An 18,956-nucleotide genomic window follows, 5' to 3' on the forward strand; every position below is an offset into this window, starting at 1 on the left:
CACGTGCACTGTGCGTTACTGTGCTCGTGGTAATTATCCCTTTTTCTTTTTAAGCAGCACATAAAATAGTCACATAAAGCTTGTGTAAATGTCGCGCAGGAAAGTTAGGACTCTTCGCAGCAACCATGTCTTATCTGCTCCTGTTTTTGGAAAAGCCTCAGCTCCTCCCTGCTACGGGTAGCTATGGCGCGTGCTACGCCCTGCTCGCTCGGATGTGTCAGCTTCTCCGGCTTCGTGAAAAATAAAAAAGAGAAAAAGTAGGCAGTCGGGAATGACAGGTCTCAATAAAGTTTGTAACTAGAGCTTGAAGGTTGCCACATGGCCACAAAGTGGAAGTAGTGAATTGTATTAAAGAATCAAGCCTTTCTATCCATTAATTAGTTGAAATAAAGTCACCATTTACCACCTGCTTCATTGTTCTTTTTCTCATCTGGCAAGTAGGCTTTTATTTAGTCACTTTGATCAAAGGCTGTGAAGTGCCTTTATCTAGGCACTTCAGATAAAACCCACTAGCAGAAAGGTTACCCCTAAATACTTGATATTGTCCAGCCAGTGCTGGCGACGCAAGCAGCGAGCGGAGCTGCCGGGGGACCCTGTGCATGCTCCCGGGGTAAGCTCCCACTACCCACCCCAACAAAGGGCACCAGGAGCTCGCGGGATCCTGAGCAATTACAGAATTAGGGTATGGTTTTTACCAGCAGCTACAGAGCCAGCACACAGCAGCAACAAATAGGGGGTGGCAGCTTAAGGGCTGAAGGTTTAGGGGCAAAGAGTTTGGATGCGGAGATTCTTGCTATATCCTGCCTCTTCCCCACCATTTTTGGGTAGTTTCTGTATTAACCATTTGTTACTGGTTACAACAGCAAAGCACAAAGCAGTTCCCATCCCATACCTCTGGCAGAATACACTCGAGGCAACGCCACAGTTTATCGATTACTGTATGCCTTTCGGTGTAAGGGGAACGTAACTGTGTCTTATCAGGACAGAGCTGGTGACGACAGGCGTGCAATTGGTAACGAATGGCCCTGCCCCGTGGAGGGACCACACACAGTAACGATGAGATGGTCAAGTCTGAAGGAGTGCCTGGACAAAGGGGACAACGAGAAGCGAATCTTGAGGGCAACCTCAACCTTCCCTTTTTTTATAGGCCAGAGAACGATATCCCTTCCCCTCTCCCACCCCTTTTCCTCCTTCATTAATGTCCTCTAGATGCAATTCTTAAAAACAGCTTTTGACAAAACAAGAGGAAAAGGTCACAGCAGTTAACATCCTCCTCAATATGATCCTGTTTGAAGCAATGCACTTTTAGAAATTCCAAGATTAATTACTTCAAATTCCCTAGCTTTAACTCCTGGGTCATGCCAAAAAATGTATCTACAGCAGCCATCCTACAATGGGCTTCTTGGCCGTGCTTGACTCAATGAAGACCTGAAGGTTTGTGCTCAGAAGAAAACATTTAAAATGTTTAAAACATGTTGAAAATACTAACTGTTTTACTGAAAGTTATTCCTACGGCCAAGAATAAGAAGCATATTTGCAACTAAAAGCCTGAAGACCTCTAAGGTCTTGATAAAGAAATGCTGAGATCCCAGAGGGTTCCTCTGAAGGTCAGCATGACAGAAACAACCGGAGACAAAGGGAAGGAAGACAGCTTGCCTTGACGTAGTGGTAAGGTCTGGAGAAGAACTCCAAGCCCATCTGCACAGTTCCCTGCTGCAGGTTGTATGCTTGCCTACTTAAAATCAAATGACATTTAGCTAAAATCTGTACAGAGTCCATTACAGTGTCCACTTCCACGGGTGCCTGCAACACTGGTGAAAGTAGGGGTTCTACATCCTGGAGGCTTGTGCCTGCTGGGCTCCAGGCGCACCAGGTTCCCTTCTACAACCAGCAAAAACCTCACTCTGAAGATTTGTATCTTGTTCCTCAAATTACCTCATGACCACAGGTACAGTACGTTCCTAAAACATTATACAAAGGACTCTCTTTCTAGGTATCCTTTATCCAGAGCATTACGTTTTGGAGGGAGGAGGAAGGAAAGAGAATCAGATCTCTCTTCAGTGTTAACAATAACAAAGTTGCACATATTTCAAGTTAGTGCCACAATACCAAAATGTGCCCTTCTTGCAACTATACTGAAATTCACAAACTATAAGGACTTCCTACATATTTTGAAAAGTATGCTCATCCCATATAACACACGTCTGTAGATGTGCTGGAGTCCACTCGTGACCGTACCAGACTACCCGATAAGTTCAATTTTGCAACCATAAGGCTGGGACAGTATTTGATGCCCTCTCCCTGTCGATTACAGTAAAAAAAGCAATAGAAAACACATTAGTGGTATAACAATGATGTTGAAAATACATACCAGTATATCCAGGCAGGCTGCTTTAAGTAGAGTTATCTGGTCTGCAATGGTCAAACTTGTAAAGCCTGGCAATCGCTTTGCAAATTCCACTATTTTAATAATGCACTTTGTTGCAAGTTCACTGAATTTGTCCCAAAGCCCGAGGTCCAGTCGAACCCGATGATCTGCGCTGGAGTTCTGGAAAGACAGACAGAAAGCACCATAAATCACAACGTCCCTTTCAGTAAATGGTTTTCAAGGGAAAGAAACAACAACCAAGTATTCCTTCCAGAAGTACTTTCTATTAACATTCCAGGCATTTTCTGCAGCTTGCTGTTGGGATGATGCTGGTTTTAAACTTGGATTAATCGCCTGAAAATTCCTTGGATATTTCTCTGTTACTTACGATTGCAGAGGCCATCTGTACAAGGAATACAAATGAACTTAAACATTTCCAAATGCCACTATCATTATTCTTCCTTGCCATTATATAATAAGTGCATTGAGAGAGACAATTTACAGTTGTACCCCAGAAAATATAAATGAACAGTGGAACAAGAATATCGGGTCCTCATCTGGAAAAAGCAGCACAATATTTGGAACATAGTTTCACATACTTAAGGTCTTAGCAAATTAGTTCTACTTAATTTATCTGCTTTGTGGCTCTGCAAGAGTTTTACAGCTTTCTCAAGCTACAGTCTCCCATGAATTAAAGAGCATTTCTTTACACGATGTTAGGAAAAACACCATGTGCGCTGATGAATGCTATGTGCTCATTTGACGGTGCATCCAACATATACCCTACTGTTTGAAGTGTTACAAAGACATTCCAGCTGCATCTTTCAGAGACTGCTTCCATATATTCGTGTGTCTTAATCTAAAAGTCCGTAATTTGCTAGGATGCATAGCAAGTTTGTGTTAAGTTTGTGATTAAACTCATGTCTTCATATATTCAGAATAACCACTTAACCCTTGAAAAAGTTAAACGTGTCAGCCAAGAACCAGCTGACTCTGAAGTTACTGTGAACTATGTGATGCTAGTCCAGCAAAAGATGGGGGCATGGGGAGACCTGGTGAGTTGTTTCCAACCCACCCGTGATTCCCGTGGGGTGACAAGAAACGGGAGGCCCCTCTCCTCCTTCCCCAGCATGCAGCATATTCCCATTTTGCCAGCATTTCATCCAATGCTGTTTGGGATGCAGCCAGCATGATGGTCCCCCCCATTATCTCGTGAACCACCAGGTTTAGTGTGCGTTCAGGGTCTGGGTGATCTCCTCTTCATTGCGAGAGGAATTTTACCTGTAAAAATATTCTGGTAATGAATTTGCAAAAGGTGCTGAGCTGCAACTCCAGAAACACAAAGGGAGAGTTTCTCTCTTCCACATCTCATCTGAGCTTGTTGACTAACCAAGAGAGAGGCACCTCCAAAAAAAGGCCCACCCACTCCAGATAGGTACTTAAGGCAGGTAAGGGAAAATCCCCTCAGATGGCGGCTTTCTCCCCAGCTGCAGAGGAAGCCAATGTGATTAGCTACCTTAGTCTTAGCTTGTTGAAGTTAAAATGTTAAATTAACTTTAAAATTAAAGTTAAATAAGAGGAGTCTCAACCCAAAAGTCCAACAGACATGGCAAATAGCCATCAAAAAGCATTCAGTTTACAGAGATTGTGCTTTCTCGGAAGAAACATCTCCAGTGACCCTGCCACCATCACTGCTGGTGGTGAGGACGTCCACCTCCTTGGAAACCTTTGAAGCCATCAGCTTTCTTCGGTTCACAGGAAGGACAGAGGGCCTGAAGAGGCTTACGAGGGGATGTGGGGTGAGCTCAGCTTGGCTGTGATGCTCTGTCACCCCCTCCCGGGGCTGCCTGCGCAGACGCCATGACCACTGTCAGTCATGAAGGGGAAAGTCCTGAGGGGTCCCAAGGGTGCTGCCAGCCCGACATTCACCCTCACTTGCAACAGGATGGAGATTTGAGCTGGTAACATTTATACAAGGCCCTTATTGCAAAAAATAAATGCTAACCATGCTGAACGGTTTGAAGGTGCATAGGTGCTCTTCCCACTCCCTCTCTTTTTAAGGGATAAGAAATTCACTTCATCATTTCTATTTGCATTTTTATTCTGGGAACTTCCTCTATTTTGTTTTGGTTTTTTAGATGACAGAAGAAAAGATAGGAAAAAATGTCTTTATAATCCTAAACCTAAAGAATTGCCTTCAAAATGGTCCAAAACTAATGGGTTAACAGTCATTGTAATGCCCTTTGAAACATTTCTTTCAGCTACTGGAGTATGCATCCTTCAGATTTATTTTATTTCATCCTCAAGGACCTTGGTGAAATACAGTACATTGGAGGAAAAATAAGATCAAGATGTGCAGTCATTCAGGCTGTAATTAAATTTAATAGGCAGTTTATCCAGTTCATAGAAAGATGGCATAGCGGAGAGCTACACAAAGCAGAGCCTAAAGCAGGAAATCATTTTACAATAGGGTATCCATCTGGAAAAAAAGACGTTGCATGAAACCAGCAAGTGTGAACGAAATCTTCATCAGTATCATATGAGGTTACTTTATCATGCTGCAGTACCGGCAACGGGAAGTTTGACATGTCTTCTATTAAGAGTAATGCATGGCCGTCTTAACAAATGTAAATCTAACTCACTATTATGCAAACTGAAGAGAAGGGGCAGTTAATAAAATACAAAATAACCGGGTGTTTTATTATGCCGGGTGCCAGATTCCTCAGTGTTTGAGCTAATGTGGTTTACACGTTATCTTCGAACAAATGGGAAGACTTTTAACATTTTATTTAGTAATGAATGTAGTTGCAAGCGTCACGGAAAATAGCTAGATTTTTAGCAGCATTTCTGAATACGTAAAACCAAAACTGACTCAACATCAATGTATAGGTTGAACAGTAAAATACAGGGTTAATAAAATGCACGTTAGAAACAGAAACTCTGATTAAATTTGCCTGGGGATCTCCTCTAACCATGCTGTGAAAAAGATGCAGACGCTATGACTTTTCCTGAATATTTTACTGAAGCAGTTTTTTGGGTGTCTTTTCCAGGAGCAGCCTTGCATGTTTTTCAGGCCTTTGCACCAGCGCACATATGGTGGAACAATACTGTAATACACCCTAGTGGCATCTTTATCAGTGGAAAAGCCCAACCTTGCTATGAAATCCAATTAAACAGCCATTTTTGCCACATAAATTGATCCCATTTTTTCCATCATTTTTGTTTTTTCATTGCAGGCTGCTCTATCTCCACATTAACGATACGAGATGAGGTACTCGCAGAAACATACACAGTAGCAGAATCCCCACCGTCTTTAAAATCCACTTTACAAAGGAAACAAGGCTCACAGGGGCACTCTGCCCTAATCAGGAACACTTGCTATGCCTCTTTAGTAAAAGCAGCAATGCGCTCCAGCGAGTTCACCGAGGACCACAGCACATGTCTCTGCTCATTCCCGGCATCAGGAGATATATATAAAACCATATATACATATATATATTTTTTCCTCTGCAGTGACACAGAACAATAGCTGTGTAACTCCTAAGCCCAGCACTTACAAAGGACAAAATGTCGCCACGATGCAAAACCTCTCCACTTCCAGCCAGCCAAGAGCAACCTGGGAGAACCCGCAGCAAGGGTCCGCAGAGTCAAAATTATTTTCTGTTTTATCCTCCCTTTATCACGAGGCTGGATGTAACACAGCTGTAGACTTACAAATAATACCAGTCTCGAGGGACAAGCAGTATAGTTACACTCAATTATACCATAAAGTATGACATCTCCAGAGAAATTACTAAGGCACTCTCTCTTACCTGGATGACAGTAATAAAACAGATCTATTTATGATGGACTTTTGAAATCCATTACGTTTAAACAGCTTGCTGATTCTCATCATCGGCAGAACTATACTTGCCACTGCCCACCAAATGCAACCGTTAAGTCAAATGACCCAGGGAATTTAATTCGAGTGCTATTCTCCCATTATTTTAAGTAGACTTTTATTAACTATGCCAAGTACAGTAATTATTACAGATAGGGACACTTTTTCTTTTTAAAGAGCAGATGGATATAAAAAAACATATTTGAAAATGCTTCTCCAAAACCATTCTTGAACAGGTAAAAATACACAATGGGGGAAAAAAATCACCATGTAACCTTTCCCTCTGGGAAATGCAGGCTGCAGTGCTCAAGAGCGAGAGGAGCCAGATATGCAAGCCAAATGTCTGAACAGATTTTTTTTTAATGACTGTATCTCTGCAAGGTCTTTTTTACGCCACTCTCTTATACTTAAAATTCTTTGCTCTTTTTAGTAACAAACAAAATCATGTTTTAAATCGGTCTGAACGATCACGTAACCAAAGGCACACAGAGGCCACGCTTGCAGAACAGTTTTTTCCATCCACCATTTCTATCAGTACGCAAGTGCAAAGCTCATGAAATTCAAGTGAATCCACATCGATTCAATACACTCACTTCTCACCTCTTGTGTAAAGAATTAAATAAAAAACTCTAAGGTTACAAAAGCAATCTGTGTGCTCTGCAGTGTGAGCGCGCCATGCTTCATGACTGCTAGCCTGTAGAACCGGGCATAAAAGCAGGACTGGTGGCAATCTTCTACCTGTACTAGCTTGTTACTATCAAGAAAAGTAGAGCGGCGTAGGCTTCTAGCTCCCCTTGGACTCAGCATTTAGAAAAAGGCCTGTGTGCTCCTTTTTTTTTTGACTTCTGGTCTCTATTTCAAGTGTCTCAAAAGGAAAGATTATGCCTGAGCCCTACTGTTTGATCAGCAGCTGGTGGTGTTGTCCAAGCACCGAAGCTGTGCTCCTCCGACCAGCACACACACCTTCTGCCTCCTGGATCCTCCTGGATCCTCTGCCGCTGCAGAAAGGCTTCTCCCCCGCTCCTGGGCTGACGGGCAGCTGGAGAAGAAGATGACGTGTAGTCCAGTCCCAGTGGTACTGAGGAATATTCTTAATCCCCGAGGTTTCCACCAGGTGCAAGCAATGGGGGGAGTGCTGTACTCTGTCCCTTCCAAAGCCGGGCAGAGACACCATTCACAAAAATGAGCTCTTATACTGAATTCCTACCTAAAAAGCCGGAGTGGTCACCAGACCTTAACTAGATGAGAGATTTAAATACTCCGCATTTCACACAGAGACTATGGGAATGCAGCAAGAAGACAGTTGGTATTTAGCACTGCTTCTATTAGTTGTGACACAGCTGTTGAAGGAAGCTGTATCGCTCTCAAAGATTCAAGGTAAGCCAAAAATAATTCTTTCAGTATAATTTTGTTATTGCAATTTGTATACTACCAAACCACGACAAAGCGGCAGGGACTTCAGCCGCGTGCAGCTAACTGCTGTGAACATCCAACAGACCAACAATAAAACCAAGAAACCTCTTTCCCCAAGCTGTCCGATCTGGCCTGAGACACGAATGACCAATATCCAGCCCCGGAGAGAGTGTGGTCAGGTCATGGTTACTCGGGACCCACAGACAGATCAGATTTGTCCGTTCATTACTTAGATCCAGGTGCTCTCAGTAAGGGCTCTGAAATTCCAACAGGGACATAAACTCCCCATGGGGGTCAGCAGGAACCCAAGGACAAAGGCATCAGTGGTGGGTGTGATATGCAACAAGACCCTCTGCAATTTCATCCACTTGTATTGTTTCAAGAGCTAAAATATTAATGATATTTAGGCATCCAATACATAATGCAAGCATATAGATGCCTGGGTTTATCTTTCAACCCTCCAGGATCTTTGGCAATTACCACTACGAAGTACGATCACACCAGCTGCAGTGCACTCTTCAAACTCAGAGGTAACACAAAGGTACGTACCAACACGTTCACGTTGGGAGGTATACCGATATATTGTTATTCTGGGATAGCCAGGCCATTTGCAAGGCAGCCTGTGAGCAATAAACTCTGGCATGCATACCAGCAGCCTGGCCACACGTCCCAGCTGCGGACATGCGATCACCTCTTCTGCAAAGCATAAACTCATTGTTTTGAACTGGGAAGATTTTTTCACACTCGTTCAGAAGTGCTCTCGTGTTTACAGAAGTGTGAGAGCCTGTTTGGAAGATTTTATTCACTCCAAGATGAGGACGCAACCGCACGTGCTGCGGGGAGGAGTGGAGGGCATTAACCCAGGAATTTCCTTGAAAAGACACACCATGGATCCCACCGTCTCCAGCTTTGCCTTCGGTTATGTCACCAGCTGGCTGGTTTTGAGCTTCCAGCCTCGCACGCTGCGCTAGTCCCTGGGGGTCTGCCTGCACTTGCCTGCTACAGCAGTACTTACCAGCACGCCTACGCTGACTGTTTTGACTACATCTCACCCGAGCAGGGATAGCACCAGAGAAGCGTGCAGAGGACAGCCACCTTCCCCAGTACTAACCATTTTACGCGAGCCTCAAAATTAAATGTGAAAAATGCTTGTGAAAATACTTTCAGCAACATGAAAAACATGTTTTTTTCTAACATCACACCATGTATGCTTGCTTTTCTTGCACTTAAATACAAAGGCTTACACCTAGACCTGAGAGTTTTGAACCTTGAACTTTGTAAATAGATGAGTACACCATAAAACAGTGAATATTGATGCCACACAGGGATTTGCCTAGATTACTCTTGAGAAATTTAACGTTTGTTTCAGTAGCAGAGCATTTACACAAAACAGAGAGCGATCCAGTGAGAGAGGTATTTTACCTGGCCTCTAGGGCTTGGTCCCAGCTCTCCAGCTGGGGAACCATGGAGGACAAGGACCATGGAGGCAGGTGCCTCCTTGCCCCAGCTACGCCGCTCCTGAACTCCCAGCTTCGGCAGCGAGAGCACACACCTGACTACTTCAGGACCTTCTGCACACCCCTCTGTAGCAGCCAGTGCTGCTACAACCGACAGCAAGACCAGACCAGCAAAGTCATTCCTCTACCAACAGGACTATAAACATCACCTAACATTTATTTTTAAGCATCTGTTTTATTACTGTATTTGCAAACTTGACATTGAATTTTCTCTCTGAAATCAATATATATCACTGACCTTCCCTGTATTTAGCAACATATATATGTATAGAAAAGATTTATTTCCCTGACTCATCCTCTGAAGAAATTCCCACAGTATCGAACTTCTTGACGGGGGGCTGATTTTTCACTTCTAAAAGCAGCAGAAGTGTTTGCTGCTTTGTGGTATTTTGGTAGACTGGGAGAGGAATAAACTGCAAACGAGCATTTTGGAAACCAGTTTATTTAGACATTTCATATTTTCCTTGACCTTGGTAGCTTTGGGACTGTCACCAGTAATCCAGCAGCATTTAAGAACTCTCTACACCTGCAAAGTTGTAATCCGCTGACGCACAAGCAGAGATCACGTCTTTGGGAGCCAACAAATTTCTAATGAATGATGGCATGTAATTGACTCATGGACTCCAAGCTTGTCTCTTGGCTGGATTAATCCTTCAGTCTCTCACAATACCGCTAAGTAATGCGGTAAGTGCAATGTCTCTCCTTCAGCATGTACTTGCATGCATACCTGCATTTTTTCATGACTAAGGAGGTGCAAGGAGTGCATCTACTTATGCTTCTATTTAAAATGCCTGAAGCCTCCAATGCAAAACTCGCATCATCCAGGCGTACGTGTCACAAACCATACTTACTGTAGTATATTTTCCCAGCTGGCAGAGTGAGGGAAAGGTTTCCTGGTGAGCTTTTCGGATCTTCTCAGTGAGATCATCCAACTCTGCTGTCATTTCATAGTTTTCTGTGGACTCCTGCTTTGAAGGTTCCTTCTTCTTTTTGTTCCTATCATTTCTGACAGCTACAGAAAAAGCAGAGACACAGATCACATGTAGTTATTCAGATCACCCCATGTTGCTCTTACTGCTCTACTTCAAAACACTGCAAAATGCTTTTATTTTAAACATAAATTAATTTAAGTGGAGATAAAAATGTTACATGCAGAGAAAACCAATGCAAGCTTAATTACTCAACTGTAAGAATTAAATTTAATGGAATAATGATGATACCAAACTTCCATAGGTGCTTGCTGTGGATGTACCATCACACTCCTTGCAGGATCTATCTTCCAAGAAAGTCTACTGCAACTTCACATGCATTGTGTCTCAGTGTGTCTCCGTAACTTTGTGAGGTGGGATTTTTTCATTGTATCGTTACAGCTGTGCATGGTGAATGGCGAAGTCCTTTGCAGTGATGCAGTCAGTATTTTATTGGATGTGAACAACAGCAAAGAAAGATAGCAACTGTCTCTCAAATTTCATGGTATGGAAGATAACAAAACCCATACTAATACAAACTCTACCAAGCAAAAGTTATTTAAAGGGAAAGTTAAATTTGAAAACAGTAAATGAAAGAAGATGAAACACATTAAACTCAAGATCTGAAGATCAAAGGAGAAGCACAAACACTTGAAAGAGTAAAAATGGCAGTGAAGCTATCTAAAGTTGCTTGCCATCTGCTCCTGCGCTCAGATCAGCCTTCTACCTTCCCCCGGCCGTGGGGGATTACTGGAAATATGCATTGTGCAGCACCCGTGCTGTAATTGATTTCCCACATATTTGTGTTTTGTAATAAAATATGACAGCTGCTCCATCACCATGCTACTCTTTGTTCTTTTAATGAAAATAGCTTAATTTTACAAAACGTGCCCAGGAGATAAGTCTATGTCCACAGTATTGCCAGTACTTGTGAATTTTATCAAGAGGCTTGTTGTTTGCTAAAGCTAACGTCTTAAGCATAACCAGATGCGTAAGGCTTTACAACAAAGCCAAACAAAATCAATCCCTCTCCCCAAAGACTCCATGTCAATATTAAACACCCCAAAGACTAAACGCTGCTGGACAAATAAAAACCAATTCTAATGTTCACCGGTGTTCAAAACCTCATGTTATTTAAACCAGTGGCCTAAACTCTGCGGGTGCGGCTGGTGGGTTTGGCACACGTGAGGATGGCTGGGGGTTTTGGATGGCCAAAGATCTGCCCATTCTCATTTGTACTGTCCTGCCCCAGAAAGCGTATCTATCTGTGCCGTAGGGAGGGACGCACAGCAAAACGGGCAGATGCCCAGAGCCACCTCCATGCTAGCTCTTTTCCCCCATGGGCTCCCCAGGTCCATCTCCACGTCTTCTGCGGTTGCTTCTTACATGCCCGTGAACCACAAATGATCGCAAAGAGCAGACAAATGGTGAATGTTTCAGGAGGAAGAGGAGCTTTCGATCCAGTCTCACCTACGGCATCTGTTCAAGAACGAATGACGCGCAGTTGGATTCATTTTCCTCTGGGTGTCATTTCTGAGAGAAAATGAAGAGTGACATGGGAAAATGGTGGGGTGGGAAAGCAGCAGAGTCAGGGGCTTCTACAGAAATAATGTAATATGTGTAACAGAAAACAAGGGGTAGATGCAGTATTGTTGCTCCTTTACGAGGCCATCAGGCACATACTCCATGTGATGAACGGCTCTGGTTTTCTCACTAAAGGTTTGACTTTGCAACTGAGAGAACTCTGACCCCGATCCAGCAGGTATTTTAAGGATGACCTTGACTTTAGCTGTGTGAACAGACCGCACTGAAGTCAATGATGTGCTTTGCTGGATCAGGGCTGGGACGCTGAGCACCCCACTGGATTAAAGCCTTACTTCGAACACCATCAATTCTGGTGTCTGGAGTAACAGAGACTCAAAGAAGGCCAAGAAAGGTAGACAGAAAAGGTACCTTCTTGTGAAGGTTCAGTGCTACCATTGCAGTCAGGTTTAGGGGGGGGTTGGATCCCCCCCTTCCTTTTACAAATATTCCCCTAAAGCCAATGCCCCTATTTGTTCTCTGGACCTCAGGCAGAGCGCAAGTACCGTCTCTTGCACTGAAAAAACATCCAGGACCAACACGTACATCTCGAGTGCTCCAAACTGCCACCAGAAGTAAATTCTAATCACTGCTGTACTTGGGTGATAAAAGAGCTCCTTAGAAAATTATGTAAACTCCTACACAACCACAAAGAGCAATAAGCCTTTGTAATAAAGCCCCGTTTACTTATAGCTCTACGAGCTAATTGACAAATTTGCCAAACAGGTGGCCTCAGCAACTACTTATCTCAATAGCTTTGAACTCCTCCTGGAAGACAAATACATTATTTAGGCCAGGCTTCGGAGCAGCTGCCAAGAGCTCCCAGAGTCCAGGAGATAACTCCGGCAGGAACCGTGCCACCGTTCCCGTGCTACCCCGGCACAGCTCCCTCTGCAGCTGTACCTGAAGTCCCTTCCCCTCCAAAGGCCACCAAAGACACAGCTGCTGGTCAATCCACATCACCAAACTGGCCCAGCTCTGTCCTCTTTCTTTTTGGGCACAAATCACCGAAGGGTAGGAAGGGGAGACCTAACACATCCTGAAAACTAAGAACAGTTTTTGTTCATCTTTTTTTCTACGATTCCGACAGCGTTTGTAATAATGATAAAACCTGAATAACATTCATCTTCTTGCTTTATGTATACTTTTTATATTTCCTACATTTGCCTTCACTAAGACTGCATATATTCCTTGTAAGATAACACAATACAGTGCTGACATATAACACCCCGGCTCCAAAAATATAAAGAATTTCAATAACGTTGAACTATTACGCAGATTCAACTACAACTATAATTCAATGCAAAAAAAAGAGAGAAAAAGATTAAGACAACACTATGTTTAAAAGAGTTAAATAAAAATATATAAACACACGCATTTACCCAGTAAATTTAAAAGCCATCACTGCTCTGGGAACAGGAACTGTCACACCGCGTGTAGGAAGGGTTTTGGATTACAGCTTATGCTTATATTACATAAATCACACCTTTTTGTATCTTGATCTTTACATGCATATGATCACATCAATCCCCGATGCAATTCCACTGCCTTTTAATGATGATACGCTGGTGATGAATCTGTGTCACAGTTAATGCTACCGTAGAAAACTCAGGTTATGAATTTCATTACTTGTCCACTAAATTCTGACTCGATGGCTGCATTATTTAAGAGCTCCCGACAGGGGACAGTATGGAAGCTCTCTTGCCCTGTGAGAAATACTAGAAGTTAAAAAACTAAAAAAACAAATAAGGTGTTGGTGGTGGGGGAAGAGGCTGAAAAGAGGTGTGTCTTGGTATGTGAGGAAGCCACGTCCGCGCGAGTCTCGGCGCTGCTCGGACGGCTGAGCGACGCACGCCCACGCCTGAGCACGTCTGCTCCGATCCATCTTCCCGTGACAGCTTCCTTGTCCCCTCGACACACACGCCAGGACTTGCACTTCCACACCCAGAAACCTCCAGGCAGCCGCGGCAGGGTTCGTAAGCAAACGCAGGCACTTTCTTTTGCCTTAGCTTTAAGGACCAGCCCCTACCCTCAAACGTTCGTCCCCCTAATCCGATGGTAGAGGGGCTGAACATCATCTCTTGCACCATCCAGTCTGTTCTCCTCACCCCAGGTTTGCCACTGCTGTCCTTAGCCTCAGACACATTTTCCCTCTTCTGCTTGAGGTGATGGGCAGGGCACGAAAGCTGCAGGAGGGAAGGATGCTTTTTTCAAGAAAAGCAGGGCCTGCTCTGGATGAAACTAAGTATAGGAAAGACAGGACCTCCGAGATGGGTCTCGGAGGACCCCAGCGCTCTCGTTTAGCAACCACGCAGTGATTCTCCTGCTTGAAAGGGATCATTTCAAGCATGTCGTAATGCTGGGAATCGTCCAGTCTTAAACGCAAGCCCCTCAGGTCCACCAAACTTAGTCACCGCTTGGCCTAAGAAGAGTCTGGGATCCAGCCCAAGAGGTTTAGGCAGTTTCTAGATAATCAGGTAAAATTATGGAATAGTGAATGTTCGTACTTCCCTTTGTCAAAGGTGACACAAACCTGTCCAGGGGAGAACCACCTGCAACTCGCAACATGCTATTTCCAATTACTTGCATAACCTTTGCTTCCCCAGATGCCCAGAAGATAGTTAGACAGCACCTTTCATATGTTATAATGATTAATCAGCTATAAATTCATGACTTGAAATGCTATCATTGCAGTTTTGCCTCTTGGAGATCCCCCTGACCTTTGAAGAGCTTTGTGTACTCGTTAACTGGTTTTGTTCCTGCAGCGACAACTACTAGTGTTTCCAGTTAGTTCGCATTCCTGTAAAACCACACTTCTCTTGTCATTAAATATTTTGGAAGTTACTCGTTAAACTAACAAATCTCAAAAGCACCATAAAGCACACAGAGCAAGTCAGTAATTGCACAGCGCTGGGTGCAAGGTAGGCTTTCAAAAAGACTCCTTTTGTTTGCGAACGCTGATGAGAAGAGAAATCAGAGGTGAGCTGAGGCAGGACCGCCGCAGACCTGCCAGCTCTCCCCTCCGGGCAGAGGCTCGCCCTCCCGCCTGCTCTCCTGCACCTCGGGAACCCATCTATCCCTTGCGGAACACCAGGCAGCCTGGGCTGCCCAACACCACGGGCAAATGGTGCCACACGCGGGCGGTGGGGTCAATGCTCAGCACTGCACCCAGGGCTTCCAGGAGCTAGGGTGGAAACCCGCAAGTCTGGCACAGCCCCTTTACACTCTGACTTCTCCAATTCCAGTGGCAGCTGCTAAAAATTTCTCATTCTGGCAGAAGTCAGCAGCTGTGGAAAATTTCAGTCAAACATGCAAAATGTTTACCTATTGCCACTGCCAAGTTTGATCCATCAGGATAAATGCCCCACACACATCACGCGTCGCCCTTCTCCCCATCATCCTTCAATAAACTGTGCTCTCGGTAATGAATGGCAGTCCGTAAGGACAACTTTCACAACAGTCACCTTGGAAAATCTCAAACCAAGGGACCAGCACCCCCGATGCTGCTGCTGCTGAACCAGGCTCTCTGATCCCATGGACAGAGCCAGCACCCAGCTGCACATCACCCAGGAGCTGGTGGAAACAGGTAGAGAGATGAGGGACATCAAGGAGGTTGGTTTTCCCATCTCCAGAGTAAGAAAAGGATGAAAATAACCATCTTGAAAGCAACACGATCACTCTGGACAAACTGACACACCACCAATTCAGAATGGTAGGACTCCTGTTCACGTTCTAACAGCAATGCAATCGCAAGCCAAACATAGCATTAAAATATGCAGAACACCAGGTAGTTATAAATAAAATTGGTTTTCCTAGGTCAGGATTTCGAGATGCAATAATGCTTTCTTTTAGGCAAAACTGCTCAGTCTTTAAAAAGAAGACGAAACTATCTTAAAACAAATTCCCATGCCAAAACTGAGCTTTGACATATGAATAACGATTGGAGGCAAAGCACGTTTCAAATACAAACCTGTCGTTTCTACTGGACAAGGCCAGTGACAAGTACACAGTCATGTGAGGGGCTTCAAGCACAAAACCAAAACGCATGAAAACTGTGTATTTTGTAGCTGATTCAGCGAAATCAACCATGTCAGCTGTCGGGTAAAATTGCCACAAGAAAACATCTCAAATAAAGTGAGATAGTATGTCTCTACAGACACGTATCAAAATTAACAGGGAGCACAGAGAAACAATCATGGAAGAAATTTCATAAGCACCTGGCACGCTATCATTTTTCCCCAGGCACAGAGCGAGCACATACATTGCAGAATTCAAGCCCGCCCCTGGTTTCCTATTGAGAAATAATGTTGAGCTATGGCAAACGCGCCCTGACCAACGCTCCAGGAGCCTCAGTTCAACAGCGGGGGAAAACACCACAAATCCAGAGGACACCGTCCTGTGGGCTGCCTTCACGTACGCTGACTCTTCCAGCCACCGGTGGTATTTTTTTTTTTTGACGAAGGTGAATCTGAACTCTGTCTCGCAGCTTTGTATTATTCATTACATAATTGCTATGTTTTATTAGAAATATGATCTATTATAACCTTGAATACGGTAACTTAAATGACATTGAAAATTAGATTATTCTGATTATTAGAGAAGTGAGAAAGGTACTAAACATTTGTAAGGCTGATAATCAATCAGTGTATCCATCTGAGTGCAATAAAAATCAATCAGGAGGTAGTGCGTTTAAATCTAATTTTTTAAGCATGACATTTTCTTCTGAGTTTCTTTTTTAAATGTCACCCTCTTCTACAACAGTGATTGATTCTATCCCCAGGGACAGTTAACTCCAACTGTTTTATTCATTGCACCAAGCTCTTGTATCCACAGTCTTTTCTCAATATCAAATTAATGACAACAATAATATTTTCACCAAAATGTGAAATTCAGAAATACACATTCATGGAATCAAAACAGCAAGAAGCATGATAGTACATTTAAATTGGTTCAAATACCAGGGACCTTTTAAGTAGCAAGCAGCGTACTTTATTGATGAAAATGGTGGAATTTTGTGTCCCTCCAGTTCTCTTTTGTCCCCCCATAAAAGAGAAGGCCAAGGATTTGCTTGTTTAAAACATAATTCATTTAGAAATGTTTCAGTAGTGAACAATGAATCACTAGCTATAGGGAGTCGATGAGTAATTACCTATGCCTCCAAAATAACCTTATTAGGCTATTGTAAGTATAGGGGAGACCTTTGATACCTATAGCCTAAGGGCCTCTATTTTTCCATTCATGCACAGGGGATTTATATGATTATATCCTATTATAACCAACGAAAGCAACACATCTCCCATTTATGTATAAGGATAACTGCAGGGTTAATACATCAAGAACTGAGTTATAAGAACAGGTTTCATTATATGAATGAATGATACAAATGGATGCTCTACAGCTTTATTTAACTGGCCTGAAACTTGATCTGTGGTTTCAAGGATTCCATCAGCCTGAAAATTTTATTTTTGACATGAAATTTGGCTCCTGCTATTGTCACATCCCTGAAATATTAGTAGATGGAATGAGCAAAAAGGAGTTTCTAGTCCCTTGAAGAAAAACAATACTAACTGAACTCAGACGTAGGACCAAAATTGGCAAGCCAATGCAGAACAACAGGCTGAGAAAAATACCCCTTGAAGACAGCTGAAAGGTATGGCTTTGGTATTCTTTTTTAAAATTTATTTTTATTATTTCACTTCACCATCATTTCAGAGAAATTTTTTTTTTCTCTTTTTGATTTTAAGACATCCAGAAGCAAAACCAACAGCTATTATACTTTGGATATCTAGAACTGCCAATCCAGGACCCAAAACCACAGCCGAAGGAAAAAAACTAGTTCTAAAGGCGGATTTGGCTTGAATGTTGTAGAAGGCTCCATAAAGTGCTTCAGCAGGAAAAAAAAAAACAACAACAAAAGCCCATAAACTGTTTCCAGGTCTATGACTACACCGTTAATGCCCGCCTTTATATTGACTGCAGTATTTCACGACTGGTTCAAGTTCTGCAGAACATAGAATCATAGAATCATACAGGTTGGAAAAGACCTCTAAGATCATCAAGTCCAACCGTCAATCCAACACACCATGCCCACTAAACCATGTCCCTAAGGGCCTCATCTACACGTCTTTTAAATACCTCCAGGGATGGTGACTCAACCACTTCCCTGGGCAGCCTGTTCCAAGGCCTGACCACTCTTTCAGTAAAGAAATTTCTCCTAACGTCCAATCTAAACCTCCCTTGGCGCAACTTGAGGCCATTTCCTCTTGTCCTATCGCTAGTTACTTGGCAGAAGAGACCAACACCCACCTCACTACAACCTCCTTTCAGGTAGTTGTAGAGCGCGATGAGGTCTCCCCTCAGCCTCCCCTTCTCCAGACTAAACAATCCCAGTTCCCTCAGCCGCTCCTCATAAGACTTGTGCTCCAGGCCCTTCACCAGCTTCGTTGCCCTCCTCTGGACACGCTCCAGCACCTCCATGTCCTTCTTGTAGTGAGGGGCCCAGAACTGAACACAGGATTCGAGGTGCGGCCTCACCAGTGCCGAGTACAGGGGCACGATCACCTCCCTGCTCCTGCTGGCCACACTACTTCTGATACAGGCCAGGATGCCGTTGGCCTTCTTGGCCACCTGGGCACACTGCTGCTCATGTTCAGCCGGCTGTCAACCAGCACCCCCAGGTCCTTTTCCTCTGGGCAGCTTTCCAGCCACTCTTCCCCAAGCCTGTAGCGTTGCATGGGGTGGTTGTGACCCAAGTGCAGGACCCGGCACTTGGCCTTGTTGAACCTCATACAGTTGGCCTCAGCCCATCGATCCAGCCTGTCCAGGTCCCTCTGCAGAGCCTTCCTACCCTCCAGCAGATCAACACTCCCGCCCAGCTTGGTGTCATCTGCAAACTTACTGAGGGAGCACTCGATCCCCTCGTCCAGATCATTGATAAAGATATTGAACAGGACCGGCCCCAGTACTGAGCCCTGGGGAACACCGCTCGTGACCGGCCGCCAACTGGATTTAACTCCGTTGACCACAACTCTCTGGGCTCGGCCGTCCAGCCAGTTTTTTACCCAGCGAAGAGTGCACCTGTCTAGGCCGTGAGCTGCCAGCTTCTCTAGGAGAATGCTGTGGGAGACAGTGTCAAAGGCCTTACTGAAGTCCAGGCAGACCACATCCACAGCCTTTCCCTCATCCACCAGGCGGGTCACCTGGTCATAGAAGGAGATCAGGTTGGTCAA

At 44.0% G+C, this 18,956-nt stretch overlaps 1 protein-coding gene across 2 annotated transcripts in view; it reads right to left on the minus strand.

Moving 5' to 3' along the window:
• The window catches only part of RARB (retinoic acid receptor beta), a 334,395-nt gene that overhangs the window by 12,376 nt on the left and 303,063 nt on the right, over window positions 1-18,956 (minus strand). For both annotated transcript variants that reach the window (XM_075143405.1, XM_075143406.1), the window contains 2 exons: window positions 10,030-10,190; window positions 2,372-2,548 (listed from right to left, as the gene is read on the minus strand). In XM_075143405.1, coding sequence (XP_074999506.1) covers window positions 2,372-2,548; window positions 10,030-10,190 — 338 coding nt within the window. The remainder of the gene's footprint in view (window positions 1-2,371; window positions 2,549-10,029; window positions 10,191-18,956) is intronic.

Source organism: Calonectris borealis, chromosome 2 (genome assembly GCF_964195595.1).
Source record: "Calonectris borealis chromosome 2, bCalBor7.hap1.2, whole genome shotgun sequence".
In the NCBI taxonomy this organism is placed as follows: Eukaryota; Metazoa; Chordata; class Aves; order Procellariiformes; family Procellariidae; genus Calonectris; species Calonectris borealis.